Source organism: Miscanthus floridulus, chromosome 7 (genome assembly GCF_019320115.1).
Source record: "Miscanthus floridulus cultivar M001 chromosome 7, ASM1932011v1, whole genome shotgun sequence".
NCBI lineage: Eukaryota > Viridiplantae > Streptophyta > Magnoliopsida > Poales > Poaceae > Miscanthus > Miscanthus floridulus.
In genome coordinates, this window is record NC_089586.1 from 125,603,448 (window position 1) to 125,619,434 (window position 15,987).

The 15,987-nt window shown below is 46.2% G+C and overlaps 1 protein-coding gene and 1 pseudogene across 10 annotated transcripts; one reads left to right on the forward strand and one right to left on the reverse strand.

Moving 5' to 3' along the window:
- Nucleotides 1-2,963: 2,963 nt before the first annotated feature.
- Nucleotides 2,964-13,750, reverse strand: LOC136464638 (histone-lysine N-methyltransferase ATXR5-like). Of its 10 annotated transcripts, XM_066463597.1 has the most exons (11): nucleotides 13,442-13,750; nucleotides 13,190-13,276; nucleotides 6,362-6,588; nucleotides 5,565-5,724; nucleotides 5,256-5,472; nucleotides 4,674-4,829; nucleotides 4,391-4,599; nucleotides 4,203-4,305; nucleotides 3,981-4,073; nucleotides 3,627-3,825; nucleotides 2,964-3,511 (listed from the first exon to the last, which is right to left on the reverse strand). In XM_066463597.1, the coding sequence occupies exons 1-3, from the start codon at nucleotides 13,689-13,691 to the stop codon at nucleotides 6,569-6,571; spliced, it is 357 nt and encodes a 118-aa protein (XP_066319694.1). In that variant the 5' UTR covers nucleotides 13,692-13,750; the 3' UTR covers nucleotides 2,964-3,511; nucleotides 3,627-3,825; nucleotides 3,981-4,073; nucleotides 4,203-4,305; nucleotides 4,391-4,599; nucleotides 4,674-4,829; nucleotides 5,256-5,472; nucleotides 5,565-5,724; nucleotides 6,362-6,568. The 10 variants fall into 10 exon arrangements, with proteins under 10 accessions (XP_066319694.1, XP_066319695.1, XP_066319696.1 ...); XM_066463598.1 differs by lacking the exon at nucleotides 5,565-5,724 and having other exon boundaries at nucleotides 4,391-4,593; XM_066463599.1 differs by lacking the exon at nucleotides 5,565-5,724 and having other exon boundaries at nucleotides 3,696-3,825.
- A 143-nt stretch (nucleotides 13,751-13,893) lies between these two features.
- On the forward strand, nucleotides 13,894-14,958 carry LOC136466211 (uncharacterized; annotated as a pseudogene).
- Nucleotides 14,959-15,987: the final 1,029 nt, after the last annotated feature.

Here is a 15,987-nt window from a genome sequence, read left to right on the forward strand (position 1 = left end):
CACCTGAGGGCCCCGACCAGCCAAACGAGGCTTAGCGGGTTGGCTCGAGCTGATGCCTCAGAGCATTCAATAAGGCCTTGGCCCTGCCATGCAAGAGGAGCCTGACACCTGAGTAGAAGCACAGTGTGGTCAGCTCTGTTAGGGCGCTATTCCCTCCGCCTTAGCATGGAATTGCCCGCATATTTCAGTAACAAGTCATGCACGGGGCATGACACAACATGACAAGGGGCGCGCTGAACCCACACGTCAGCTTCCCAGGCCTCGTATCTCTTGGCGTGGAAGTGATGACAAAGGCCGGGCGAAACGAGCTCTCAGTCTGCAAGGATTTGCCACTACCATCTACAAAAGCTACCACCGGCGATATCTACATTGTTGGCCACGACCAAGCCTGGAGCAGCGACGCCCAACGGCTCGAAGACGAAGACAATGAAGCCTTAACACTTCCTTGAAGATCAACGAAGCTATGGAAAACCCCAAACCTTGTACGCCCCTTGCGCACCAGAGATATAAGGACGGGCAAGGGAACACTTAGGGAAGGGATCAAACACTCGAACAAGGGATCAATCAATCGAACTCATCCCAAAATCCTAGATCAGAACTAGACAAATGCTCTCCTACTGTGTGCCTTTCTCTGTTGTAAGAACTCGCTTGAGCATCCTAACACGATTAGACATAGGGCTTCGAAGCCCGATTTAGGATGAACCTTCTTGTGTTTTGGGTGTTAGCTACCAAAGTTCCACACATTCACCACTAATCACTAGCCATGGTTACAAACCCACGAGAGTTTGTAACACAAAATAAGGTATAACATGTTTAATTAATATAAGTTAAGTTTATTTTGTTCTAAGAACAAAGTTATTATTATAAGATTCCTTTAACTTAAGATATTTATCCCAGAATATATTATATATGAGTACAACTTTTGATTCGAGTAACACGTCAAGTGGTATTGCCAAACCAAAGACAGTATGAAAGATCAATCTAGATTCAAAGTGTAATCATATAAGTTTAAGACGTTGATGCTCACTAATAAGTTCTAAGTGTTGCACACTATATTCAACTTAATTATTCCCTACCATAGGTTTACCTTAAGTTACCGGCATAAAGTTTATTGGTAACCTATCATATGAGATAATACTAAGATCTCAAATTGTGATTATGGAAATATATATGTTTATTGTCAATATGCACAAAAATATAAGTTAAAGTAAACTGCAAAATAGGATCGTAAATGGGACATCATAAGACTAAGACAATGTCATTCGAGATATAAATAGTTCACTATAGCGATTGGGTTCATCAATACTTAATTTACTGTTGCAATCCTTTTGTCTTGGTATATTCGGTTATTGAAGAATGGTTTTAAGAGAAAGAGCTCTATCTCCCTTTAAGAATTTCTCTAATAAGTATCAAGTAATTGTCCTATTTGATGTTGAAGTGGTCTACTATAGATGCTAGGTCCAATGGTGCTTAATTGATCATTGCGATTTTATCTCAATATACTGTTATATTGAGAATGGATTAATAATAAAAATACTAAATCTCTCGGTTAAGGGGGAGATTGTTAGATTGATATCAGGCGGCCAAGAAAGACCGAGTCAAAAAGGGGTTTAACAACAACGTACTAGCCCTGAGGGCATCCTTACTGTCTCATAGACGGGTCCCAGGCCACCATGAGCTTATAATAGAGGGAGGGATCTCATCCTTCCCCCCTGAGCCGATCATCTTCCTCATGGACGACCACCACACCAACGACTCCGGCTTATGCCACATGGACTGCGGCAGCCCCACAGGACATCGGCATCATCAGGTCAGTACTAATTAAGTTCAATTAAGTGCTATGTGGCGGATTAGGTGTTCCTATAATTAGGCTAATCTAAGATATCCCAACCCCGCTATATATATGACCGGACTACTTTTGTGTGCACGTCTTATTGCTTTATTTATAAGTTGCTTATTATGAATAAGTGCGTTTCAGAACACTTCCATTTCATGATTATATCATGAATTTGTCACGTTCAAATACCAATTTTTTTATCACGTCTTATTGCTTTATTTATAAGTTGCTTATTATGAATAAGTGCGTTTCAGAACACTTCCATTTCATGATTATATCATGAATTTGTCACGTTCAAATACCAATTTTTTTTATCCTACATTCAAAACAATTATTTGCCCAATACACACGTAACCACAGAGGCGTATAGACATAGACCATGTGCAAGTATTAGCAGCTTGCGGATAAACATGCATGCTAGCAGTTGAATATTGAGAACGAGCTACACATGCGCAGAGTTTTCTATAGATCGGAACGAATCAATGGAGGTAATCAGAACGATTTCAATTAGCAAATTAGTTTCCAGAGATCTGGTACTGATTCTTGTATCCATCCCCCACATGAATTTGTTAGCTACTACAACTAGCTTATGATGTGCATATATTATTTGTTATCCATAGCACTAAAGTATGTAGTTACTTGTCTTTTGTTTTGGAGCCAGCAACTTAACTTTGTCTGTTTATATTCATTGTTAGCGGCCTGGAGACTGCTCATCTCTTTGTCCAGTCCATAAATTGTTATAGTAGCATTTATATTGGTTATGAGAAATGGGAAATCATCTTTCGAAATCCTGTCAGTCTTCCATTTTGCTGATCAATTTTGGTGCATTCGGCAGGGAAGGGGTATCCAACAGTTCTACAATGGAAAGTCTGCATCTCGTGCAAGGCCTTCCAATCTTCCATAGCCAGAAACACCATCCCCAAGGAAGCGTAAATTCAGTTTCAAATGGGGCAAATCGCAGAATAAAGTGGTCTTCCGTTCTTCCCTGACGATGATGCTATGGACAGCCCCACAAACTGCAGGAGGATGACTAAATCTCTGTCTCGTGTGCAACCATCAGGATCAATCTACACGATCACGTTGCTAGACATTGCCGGAGCTAAACAATATGACAAAATGATTTCCCATAATTAATACAGCTAATAATTTGGTAAGTGAATCTAAACGGGACCTTACTCTCTCACAAATGGGAATGGAATCCCTAGACAAAAGAATATGAACGAGAAGTCGTGTCTTGAGAGCCGAGACAATGGTGATTCCTCTTGGCTTCATAAACTAAATTAGGGTACTACTTCACTAACAGTCGCGAGCACCTATCAATCTCTGTCATTAGGATCTCTTCAGAAAATTGGATTAAATCTATCATTTTTACCAAGAGGTAGTATAAGTTATTGAATTTTGATGGCAAAGCCAAAAATATTGCCAACATGACCTACTTCACCCAACCTCCTTTACTACTCGTAAGGTCAAGACTTTGGGGGCTAGGTTAGAGGGAATGATGGGTGGGATACTCATACTCGTGTTTACTGTAGTCATAATATAGCTTTTTACCACAAGCTGTACCACTGCAGGCCACGGACAAGACATGGCTCTCCACATCAATGTAGTACCACACACATTTGACATTATGCTTCTTTGTTTTTTTGCAGGGAGACATTCTGCTTCTCGCCATTCCTGCAACAATTTAACAGTACTTACAATACACACAATCTTTCTTTGAGTGTGAGAACATAGTACAACAATTGCAAACTGAACCTATATGCTGGATTCAAAATATTGAACAACTTACTGTGTGTGGTTATTGATGCCATTAATAAAGCAAGAAATCTTCCCACGCTTGTCAGAGCAAATGACCAACCTTTGGATAGGATCTGCTGTCCGGAGGAGCGTCATGATACAGTAGAAATCATCAATTGCCCTGTTCTCTAGATAATCATCGTTTCAAGTATATTCGGGGAGGAAGGTCAGATCCTCGTATCGACATCAGCCTGCACAGTGAAACGAGAAATAGATATGCATGTGTCATTTCTGTATATTAGAAAGGTAAAGGAAAATGTGTGTACACCATAGAGTCCACTATTTTGCTCTAACTATTTGTGTATATAGTGTGTGTGACACTAGAACACTGAGGACAGTCGTGCACCTTGTACGTGTACACCCAGAATGAGTCTGGCATGGCCACCCACAAGCGGTTCCCTTGGTGTGCCCATGCACACCAGTTCAAGGGGTCCTCATTCTGGCCACCACCGTTTGGTGCGTGCCACGCAAATAGCAAAGTTAGGGAGCAAAACCACATACTCTGAATTAAACATAGACAAACTCCAATAAGTTAATAACACTAAGTGCAGCGAGTTCAAGACAGTACCCTTTACGGAATCGAAGACCACCACAAGAAGAGGAGGGCATTCACCTCTTTGTTGCATGGTTCTGCACAGCTCTACGGTTTCTTTGCCCTCTTTGGGAAGAACCTTGAAAGTCAAGGCTAGCAAAATGAGAACAAAACACCAAATGGTTATATCAGGTGAAAGATTTTCGAACCTGCATACCGCATACCTCCAATCTTGCCAAATTGGAAGATCTAGGAGCCATATCAATCATATACGTCAAGTCATTACTAAACTCCATTTTTGAAGACGACAAAGCAGTGGCTAGAGAAGCCATTTGTTTGACTCTTCTAGTTCCATCTTCAATTGGAACAAATGGAGTATCCTCCTCTTCTTGTGCATAATGAGAATGCTTTCTTCACCTTCTAGCATCTGAACCTATATGGATTCAAAATAAACAACTTACAGTGTGTGGTTACTTATGCCACTAATAAAGCGAGAAATGCCCTCACTCTTGTCAAGGCAAATGACTAGTCTTTGGGAAGGATCTACTGTCAGGAGCGTCGTCATACAATCGCAATCATCATTTGCCCTGTTCTCCAAATAATCAACGTCCCCCTATATTTGGCGGGCCCGGGGAAGGTCATGTCCTTAATATCCCCATCAGCCTGCACAGTGAAACAAGAAATAGATATGCTTAATTGTCATTTCTGTATATTAAAAAGGTAAAGAAAAATGTGTGTGTATGTCACAATTTGTGTTTATAGCATGTGTGACACCAGAAAGCTGAGGGCAGTGTTGCACACACAAGTTCCAGCGGCATGCGCACAAATAGCAAAGTTAGGGAGCAAAACCACAAACTCTGAATTAAATACAGACAAATTCCAATAAGTAAATAACTATGATTGTGGTGACTTCAAGACAGAGGAATCAAAGACCACAACAAGAGGAGGGCAGACGCCTCTTTGTTGCATGGTTATGCACAGCTCTATGGTTTCTTTACCCTCTTTGGGAAGAACCTTGAAAATCGAGAACAACAAAACACCAAATGGTAATAACATAATTTCAGGTGAAAGATTTTCGAAACTTCATACCGGATACCTCCTCTTGCAAGATTGGATGATCTAGGAGCCATATCAGGCATATAAGTCAACTCATTATTGAACTATGTTTTTGAATAAGGCAAAGCAGTGGCTAGAGAAGCCATTTGTTTGAATCTTCTAGTTCCATCTTCAATTGAAACAAATGGCAGTATCCTCCTCTTCTTGTGCATAATGAGAGAACGCTTTCTTCACCTTCTAGCATCTGAACCTATATGGATTCAAAATAAACAACTTAGTGTGGGGTTACTGACGCCATTTATAAACAACTAGTCTTTTGAAAGGATCTGCTGTCACGAGCACCATCATATAGTCGCAATCACCATTTGCCCTGTTCTCCAAATAATCAACGTCCCCCGTATATTTGGCGGGGAAGGTCATATCCTGTATCGGCACCTTCCTGATCTTTGTCTGGTTGCGGCTTCTTGCTTGGGCATGGGCAGTGGCGAATGATACGGAACTGCTGTGGGGAGAATTCGTTGTCGGAGGTGTCAGAGCCGGAGCCCATGTCAAGCAGGCAGCAGGTAGCGAGAGCGATCGAGAGTGAGAGAGAAATGAATCGGAGAGCAAGAGTGAGAGAGTGCAAGGGGTTCCGAGGCTTGGCTCCCCTTCTCCCTTTTGTGTCACTCACGCCGCCGGATGCGATGGGTTGCAGTGAAGCTACTAGGACGGATCCTTAGGAGGATTTTAGGGGAACTCAGGTCGGGACCATCCCAAGTGTCATTTCTTATATTAAAAAGGTAAAGGAAAATGTGTGTGTAGGTCATAATTTGTGTGTATAGTGTGTGTGACACCGGAAAGCTGAGGGCAGTGTTGCACACAGAGTTCCGGTGCCATGCGCACTAATAGCAAAGTTGGGGAACAAAACCACAAACTCTGAATTAAATACAGACAAATTCCAATAAGTAAATAACTGTGAGTGTGGTGACTTCAAGACAGAGGAATCAAATACCACAACAAGAGAAGGGCAGACGCCTCTTTGTTGCATGGTTCTGCACAGCTCTATGGTTTCCTTACCCTCTTTGGGAAGAACCTTGAAAGTCGAGAACAACAAAACACCAAACAATAATAACATAATTTAAGGTGAAAGATTTTCGAACCTGCATACTGGATACCTCCAATCTTGCCAGATTGGATGATCTAGGAGCCATATTAGGCATATAAGTCAACTCATTCCTGAACTCTGTTTTTGAAGACAGCAAAGCAGTGGCTAGAGAAGCCATTTGTTTAACTCTTCTAGTTCCATGTTCAATTGGAACAAATGGCAGTATCCTCCTCTTCTTGTGCATAACGAGAGAACGCTTTCTTCACCTTCTAGCATCTGAACCTATATGGATTCAAAATAAACAACTTAGTGTGGGGTTATTGACGCCATTTATAAACAACTAGTCTTTGGGAAGGATCTGCTGTCACGAGCGTCGCCATACAGTCACAACCATCATTTGCCCTTCTCTCCAGATAATCAACGTCCCCCGTATATTCAGCGAGGAAGGTCATATCCGGCATCGGCACCTTCCTGATCTGTGTCTGGTCGCGGCTTCTTGCTTGGGCCTGGGCAGTGGCGAACGATACGGAACTGCTGTGGGGAGAATTCGTCATCGGAGGTGTCGGAGCCGGAGCCCATGGCAGGCAGGCAGCAGGTAGCGAGAGCGATAAAGAACGAGAGCGAGAGAGAAATGGATCGGAGAGCAAGAGCGAGAGAGAAGTGGAGAGTGCGAGGGGTTCCGAGGCATGGCTCCCCGTCTCCCTTTTGTGTCACGCGCGCCGCCGGATGCGATGGGTTGTAGTGAAGCTACTAGGACGGATCCCTAGGAGGATTTGGGGGAACTCGGTCAGGACCACCCCAAGTGTCATTTCTGTATTCTATATATTAAAAAGGTAAAGGAAAATGTGTGTGTAGGTCACAATTTGTGTGTATAGTGTGTGTGACACCGGAAAGCTATGCGCAGTGTTGCACACACAAGTTCCGATGACATGCGCACAACTTAGTGTGTGACAACTAGCTAAGGCACAGTAGAGACTAGCTCATCATGTCAATATACGCTGCTGATGCATGGGCATGGCCCCATCAGCATGTGGCCTGTGTCCTTCGTCAGTTCGATGAGAATCGGAAGGAACCCCATCTCAATTTGGTAGGCAACCAGAGCTTTTGTGTGTTGGTTTGGTTCCTTCCCTTGGTTTTGGTTGGCCTTTTTATGGCTGCATCTCGCTCATGGACGCATTTATTTATGGGAAGCTGTAAATGCAATGAGAGTGGTGTGAGATCTTGGTGCAGTTTTGTCTGCTCCGGCACTCACCTCGCTGCCTTTTTGGTTCAGTTGGGAGGAGAGACGGTGGCCGACGCACACATATCTACATCGATCTACTGCTAGACTAGTGGAGTGTGTGTGATGAAGCAGTCAAGCAGATGCTCCACTTGCTAGCCTACGCGCTTGCTTGTCTACATGGGTCGACCCGCACAATCCTTTGGAGCTCCTGACCCAAGCAGCTCTGGCAAAAGGGATTGAATGGTGCCCCTTTCCATCCTTGTATGGATCAATGGATAGTGTCTGGCCGCTCCATGGAGCAACCATCCCCATCTGAATTAAATACAAACAAATTCCAATAAGTAAATAAATGCAGAGTGTAGTGAGTTCAAGATAGTATCCTTCACGGGAATCCTTGTATGGGTCAATGGATAGCGCCTGGTGGACTAACACGTCCCTGTCGGGTCGCTCTGAGGGCGCGCGCTGCTAGCGTCGAGCTCGCGTCATCGGGACAGCGAGCTCTCGGCCTGCTGCGGCGCCGCACGCTCGAGTAGCGTGCAAATCTCGCGATGGGCGTGACGATCCTCGGGTGTCGCGGGCTCCGGAAGCCCCCAGAGCAAGGCCACCGCGGCAGTGATCTTCTGGCTTGCCCGGGTGAAGTGTGGCAAAGCTTCGTCGTCCTCGATGATCCTCCGGATCACGTCGCGGGCCACGGCGCGCGCACGCCCACCGTCTCCATGGCGCTCAATCTCTCGCTCGAGCTCCGCGCGTTCCTGCTCGAGCTGGAGTCGTGCTTCTTCGAGCTCTTGGTGTCGCACCCTCAGCTGCTCTACCCGCAGGCGAGGTGGGGCCCCTGCATCCCCCTCGAGCTCGTCGTCGAGGTCGTCTGTTGGGGTAGCCCCTCCCTCGTGGATGCTTTCGATGTATCCCTCAGGGGTATCTGCCATGAAACATTCTCGCGAGGGGTGATGGCTCCCCCTGCTGGAGTCAGAGTCGGAGGGCGACTCCGATTCTCCCGCGAGAAGGTCGTGGAAAGATTCCGTGATGTATTCGGTCATCCCCATGAACTCGTCGTTCGTAGGAGATGGGAGCATGCGCTGCGCCACAAGGTGGCCAACGGTCTCTATGGCGTTGCGCAGACCGAACAGGAGCGCCGTCATTCTGGGGAGAGCGGCTCTCCTCCGGCAAGCTGCATCATGACGTTGGCGAACGAGAAGGTGAGGCAGCGCAGGTCCTCCCGGGATGATCGGGGTCCCAGGAAGGCGCCGAGCTGGCGCTCTAGCCTCCCGTAATCGAAGCCGAGAACCTGGTCGCTCCCGGGGGCTCGGGCCTCCAGTGCGTTCAGCTGCAGCTCCTCAAGCGTCTCGGCGATCGTGTCGAGGCCGGCGGAGTGGAGAGGCTAGACGGCGACGGGAACCTGCGTCAACTCTTCCTCCGTCGTAACGATGAAGTCTAGGTTCCCGAAGTGCACGTGCGCGCCCGGGACCCAGCTGACGCCGTGACTAGCCATCCGAGGCCTGATGTGGACGTCGAGACGCGTAAAAAGTCCCTACCTGGCGCGCCAACTGTTGATGTTTTCGGTCCACCGACGAGTAAATTTGTATTTGCCCGTCTAGCTCGGATGGTGTGCTCGGAGGACACAAAGGTTTATACCGGTTCGGGCGGAACGTCCCTACGTCCAGTTCGCTGCTGCTCGTGTTACGGGCACTTGGTTTGCAATAGGGGTTACAAACAGACGAGAGAGGGAGAGGATCCCAAGTCTTTGGTGGAAGGAGTGAACGGGTGCTGAGAGCTCACTTGCTGCTCAGCCGTATGCTCGTGTTGTGCTCTTGTGTCTAGATCCCTCCTTTCATGGGGCGCCTTGCTTCCCCTTTTATAGGCGAAGGGAAAGGGCGGGTTACAGAGGAGGAAAAGGAGAAGAACGAGAGAGAGAAGAAGGCTTCTAGGGTTGTCGGGTCCTCCTTCATGCGGGTCCCACCGATCCTGTAGATGTCAACAGGGACGACTCCATGTTGCGGCCCTGTTTGTCACTGGCGCCATGCACATGCGTCATCTGCCGGTCATGGCGTTCCACTCCGTCCCGACAGACGTCGTGGTGAACTGACGCGCCTGTCAGCGCCCGTACGAGGATTAGGCAGATTAGCACCGGCACGCCCGACACTGTTCTTGATGTGAATCCCCCGGTATGGCCCGTCATGGCCACGGGTTACATCGAGGCGTGCCAACCTCTTCCCTGGCGTCAGAGTTTTGACCCAGGCCCATACGCTTGGACCTAGAGTGGTTGGCGGCGGTATGGGTCCCCGTTGGACGAGACGAAACCCGCGTCCTCGAGATCGGGCAAGACGGAGCCCACGACCTTGGGCGAGACGAAACCCGCGTCCTTGGGGTCGGGCGAGACGAAACCCGCATCCTTGGGGTCGGGCGAGACGGAACCCACGTCTTTGGGGTCGGACGAGACGGAGCCCGCACCCAAGGGGTCGAGCGAGACGGAGCCCACGGTCTCGAGGTCGGGCGAGACGGCCTCGAGGTCGGGCGAGACGGCCTCGAGGTCGGGCGAGACGGAGCCCGCGGCCTTGGGGTCGGGCGAGACCTTTTAATACGTCTTGAGCCATTCGAGGAAGTCAGGTGGGCGCTAACTTTCTTGCTTTGGGTATCCCTAATATCGATACCCGACAGGCGTTGTTGAGCCTCTTTCCTTCTTGACCTTTACTAATACACCTATCTCCACTGTGTTTCTTCCTCCACCTTCTCCACCATCTCCACCTCCTCCACCGCTGCCCTCTGAGCCACCTTCACAAGCTCCTCCTAGGTCCATTTATGATTCCAAACCTCTTATGATTCACACCTACAATCACCGCCTCCAGGATCACTCGCCTCCTGTTGAGTCGTCTTTTGCTCTATTGAGACATCTTCGGTTGAGCATTTTCCCTCTCAGCCATCCTCTCGTTGTGATCTTTGTGATCGGGGGTCGCTGAAGCCTGCAGATCGATATGGTTTTGCTGGCACCGTTCTTTCTGAGCCAACCACATACCGTGATGCCATTTGTAATCCAGAGTGGCAACATGCCATGGTGGAGGAGATCGCTGCTCTTGAGCGCAATGCCGCTTGGGATCTTGTTCCTCTCCCTTCTCATGCTCGTCCCATCACGTGCAAGTGGGATTATAAGATTAAGACTCGCTCTGATGGCTCTCTCGAGCGTTATAAGGCCTATCTTGTTGCTCGTGGTTTTTAGCAGGAGCATGGTCATGACTATGACAAGACCTTTGCTCTTGTGGCTCACATGACCACTGTTCGCACTCTCCTTGTGGCCTATATTCGTGCTTGGTCCATTTCTCAACTTGATGTCAAAAATGCCTTTCTTAATGGTAAACTCCATGAGGTCTACATGTGACCACCTCCTGGGTATCTTGTTCCTGATGGCATGGTTTGTCATCTTCGATGCTCTCTTTATGGTCTGAAACAAGCTCCTCGTGCTTGGTTTCAACGCTTTGCCTCTGTGATAAATGCTGGTGGTTTTTCTCCGAGTGCTCATGGCCCCGCCTTGTTTATTCATACTTCATCTCGTGGCCGCACTCTTCTTTATGTCGATGATAGGTAGGGCTAGATGACGAGCCAGCTCGTCTCGACTTGACTTGACTCGTTGTGGCTCATTTAGATAACGAGCCAGCTTGGCTCGGCTCATTATCATAACGACACAGAAGGCCTACTCGGCCCGACTCGTTTGTGAGCTCGAGCTAGCTCGCGAGCCAGACAATAAACAAACCTCTCCATAACTTACAGGAATAGTAATGATGCAAAAAAATAACCCATTCATAAGCATTAAAGTAAACAAAAAGTATTAACAAGTGCTGACATCAAGGATTCAAAGCCATACGCCCATACCCTACACCAAACAGCAAACACCATCATCCATGGTCCATACATCATACCATAAGTTAGTCCATAACTCCCTGCGGCAACACACTTATACACATGCTGACAACACAGCAGATGTTGGAGCTGCTTACTTTTATGTGACAAACTCAAGAACGATGTTCCATTGGGTGGTTGTGTTCTTTTTATTTTCTTTGACTTGTTGGGTGTTGTCTGATATTTTCCTATGTTGTATTCCTGGTATGTTGTTTGTGCATATTGTTAGTGTAGTGAGTAGTTTAGTCAAGTTGTTGGTTGTTTCGTGTTTAGAGTTTAGACCAAGTTGGCCTTTTGTAGCCTAAGGGTGGGGTGGCATGGAGTTTGTTAGGTGGTTTAAGTCGTTGTTTTAAAGTTGTATCATGTTTTTTTGGCCCAGTTTCCACTAAAAAGTTGGTCGGCACTTGCCTTTGTTTTTTCTTCTTCTAATAAAATCTAAGAGAAAGCTTTTTCCATACTTCCAAAAAAAATAAAAGGAATATTCGCTACTACTAGTTATTAGCAGGTGCATCAAACATGTAGAAACTACAGAAACTGAATGACCCAAAATAAATACATAAATAAATAGAACACAACTCACTGGAGCCTGTACTAATTACGACAAGGCCAAAGGTGGAAACTATTTTTATGGCTAAATGAATCCAGAAAAGTTAAACAAGAGGTTACAGATATAGCGAACTAGAAATAAGTAAATCCGTACAACCATAAAAGATCTAGAAAGTTCACATGATCTGTTTGAACCTCAACTTGCCATAACTACTTAAAAAAGCATGCATTTCAATCACATATTAAATTATGCCAGGTACTATTTTCCCTCCTATTACTAGTCATGATGTAAGCGAGTATATCTCATTTTAGTGTACCCCCCTAGGATTTCCAATTCACAAGACAGATTCACAGGCAATGCTTCAATGATCGGCAAGCTATACAGATTGCAGTCAGTACAATTGCACAATCAAGAGCCAAAAAGATGCGACTGTCCCTACTTCTAGCTCTTAGCAGGTGTCTCGAACATGAAACACGCCCATAAAAACAAATAAATAAACAAATGGAACACAAGCCTGTAATACATCCAGAAATCAGCAACAGAACCTGCACAAATATGGATTTGCTACAGAAAGGCGAAAAGCAAGAACTACGTTTATGACTAAATAAACCCAGACAAGGTAGTCAAGCGGGCCAACATATATACCAAAACCAGAAATAAGTCAATCCATACAACCATAAATGATCTAGAAGTGAAACGCATGATTTATTTGAACCGCAATTTGTCGTTAGTCATTATATTACTTAAAAGGCATGCAAAACTAACCCAGATTAAATGTTTGTCCGGTAATGCTTTCCCGCGTATTTCCCGTAATGAGCAATGACATAAGAAAGTCGGTCACATTTTAACTTATTCTTTGTTGCCTAGAGTTTCCAATTCATAGGAGCATATTTGCAGGCAATGCTGCAAAAATCAGCAAGCCATGCAGTCCATACAATTGCACAGTCAAACATACAGCACCCAGAAAAGACATCTAATGACATACTAACAGGAACCTTTGTTAGCGTAGTTCTTGACAGATGCATCGAAGGTGTACAGATCACAATGACAGAGAAAGAAATTTTACTAGAGTGGAAGATAACCAACAAGAATTAAAAAGTAATTTATGACCAAAACGAATTCAACAATAGCAAAGCAAGCAATGAGGAGAAAAGGCCTCGCATTTCATACAACATTAAATAATGCAATGCAATGGTGCACGCAGATCAGCAAGTGCAAGGAATTACCTTGCGAGAGCCTGCATTTGGCGGCCAGCTGGGCATCCTTCTGGATCCGGAAGAAATCGACGATCTTGACCTGCTTCATCGGGAACCCTAAGAGACCCCGAAAGGAAAGAAAAGGAAAGCATGAAAACCGGTGAGATATATAGCAGAAAAAAGCAAAGGGAAGAAAGATTGGAAGAAACCAAGGTAAAGAAAGGAGCGAGGGGAGAGGCAAATGGCGAGATGGAGGCGACGAGGAGGGCTGGACGGACGCACTATTGGCCTCTTGGGGGTCTTGGTGGGCGGGGCGCAGGTGAGACAAACAAGGGCCGATGGGGCACACGGCGGCGACGGGGCGGAGGCACAAGGTGTGGCGGCCGCGATCGCATCGGTCGCGGAGCAGCTCGTCGTCGCCGGAGCCGCAGGTGTCGCAGAGGATGGGGGGCGGGGCGACGCATGTAGGCGCCGCCGTACGCTTGCGCTCGAGCTGCGGCGACCTCGTCGACGACTCTGCGCGGTGGTCCATGGGAGAGAGAAGGGGGTGATGACGTAGCGTGACGCTGGGCCGCAGTCAGGTCAGTCGGTCACCGGTCAGAGGCCTGCGCTGCAGCACTGCAAGTCATCACTCATCAGTCCCTCTCCAGGCCCGTGTGAGGCCCAGGCCGCCCACTCAATTCACGGAGTATTCCAGTTGTAGTCCTGTTTTTAATTTTTTACTCCCGTTCAAAATGACAAGTCACTTCAAGAACTTTGGAGAATCAAAGTATCATAGGTTGGATCAAATTTATATAATATAGAATAATAACGTTTACGATACTAACTAAGAATTATTAGATTCTTTATCAATTATATTTTCATAGTATATGATGTTATAAATCTTTGAATTTCTCTCTATAATTTTAATTAAACTTGAGATGTTTTGATTTTCTAAGATTTTTTAAATGATTTATAATTTAGAAAACAGAGGGAGTATTAGGATTAAGAAAAAGCCCTCATCCTTTCTACACGGGAGTTCGATTTAACCAGAGAAGACAGAATATTTGGGCTGCTTGGAATTGATCTTATTCTTTATATAATATAATTTTTTGTTTGGTAATATCTTAGGGCCTGTTTGGTTCCATGCACTACTCGGTAGTTCTAGATTTTAATCCCTAATTTACCAACCAAGTGACTAAAGTGGGTCTAGGCTATAGTCGCTTGAGGGCCTCCTCGATTATTGTCGGTCCCCACCTCCCTCGTGCTCCTCGCCTCTCCGTCGCCGCTCCACGCGTCCCTGCTCCACCTGGAGCAGCCCCTGCACTCGCACGCGCCTATTCGCGTGTACCTCCAGCGCGCTCCTCGCCGCCACGGACGACGCCGTCCCCCACCCACCACGCGTGCACTGCCACCAGGGCCCTCGTCTCGAGGCTCCAGACGGAGGAGGTGATGATCCTGGACGCAGTCCGGAGCGGGTCGTACCGGGGCCGCCTCGTCGTGGATGAGCCCGTGGAGGGGAAGCTGGAGACCCGCCCGGCAGCGTGGTGGATGGGCTCAACGCCGCCGTGCTCGCGGAGTGCGAGATCCAGGGCAAGGCGGCCAGCCTGATGGTGATGTGGCCCGCGGGCGCCACTCCCACCGAGTTTGGGGTCACGCGACGCATGACGGAGGAGCTTGGTGTCGACACCGGCAAGGTCGCACCGAGGGTCTTCGGCCGGCCCGAGCTGGATGCGTTGTACTCGGCGGCGGGGCGCTTCTTGGGCGGCTGCGGCAGGGAGGGCGACGGGGACCAGACCGCCTTATTCTGCTCCGAGTAGGACGATGCCGCGGAGGAGGTGGAGGACAACATGGCGGCATGGCGGCGTGGACTCAAGAGATCCAACGCTGCGAGATCCACGGGGACTTGGTGGGAGAGGGGAAGAAGAAGATAAGAATGATATTTTGGTCATTGTCCAGCAGATTTATGGTCTTTAGTCCTTTGAACCAAATAGGTTTATGGACAAGTTTAGTCCATGTTTTAGTCTTTAGTCATTGGACTAAAGAACCAAACAGGCCAGGTATAAAAATAAATCACTTGTTATAGCAATTAATAAATGAAAAGAACTGGGCATTAGTTCACGAGAAATTATGTATGAATAAGGATAAAGAAAGAAAAAATAAATAAATATTCTGTTGTACTCCATATCGTTTGTCCTACTCTTTTTTTTCTAGGTATACTTAAAAAAGAATAAAGGGTGATATTTCAAAGCGGTTTTGGCTAACGTGACATCATGATAGCAATGAGAAAGGTAAATCGAACTTTTATGACAGTTCAAGAAGGTCAATCAAAACTTTATAAAATATGTATAAATTTTTTTAAAAATTATTCCAACATTTTTCTAGAACAAACATATATTTAAAAATACAAAAAAAATGAGTTCATAGTAGAAATTTTGTCTTAACTCAAAAATATGAAACCAATTTCATTTTTTTCTAACATCATGCTCAAACTTTTCCTTCGTTGCTTATAATTATTTGAATCTTATATGGTCTCCTAAAATTTGAAACTGGGCCAAATATGAAATGAAGGATGCAAACCAAGACAAATTCTTGCAGACCGCAACGTGAATCGCCATGCAAACTGCAAAAAACTTTTCCTCGACACAAATGCCTAGCTTAACCATCGAGGATGCACGGGAAATTCCAAAATAAAAAAAAATGTAATTCAAGCTCTGATTGCGTATTAACAACATGTACCATGTGGTTTAATTTAACTTCATTATCTTCTTCATGGACATCATGATGATGATATGTGCAGACTCATTGGACCATCAGCAATAGCCGACATGCAACTTCTCAGACTCTAA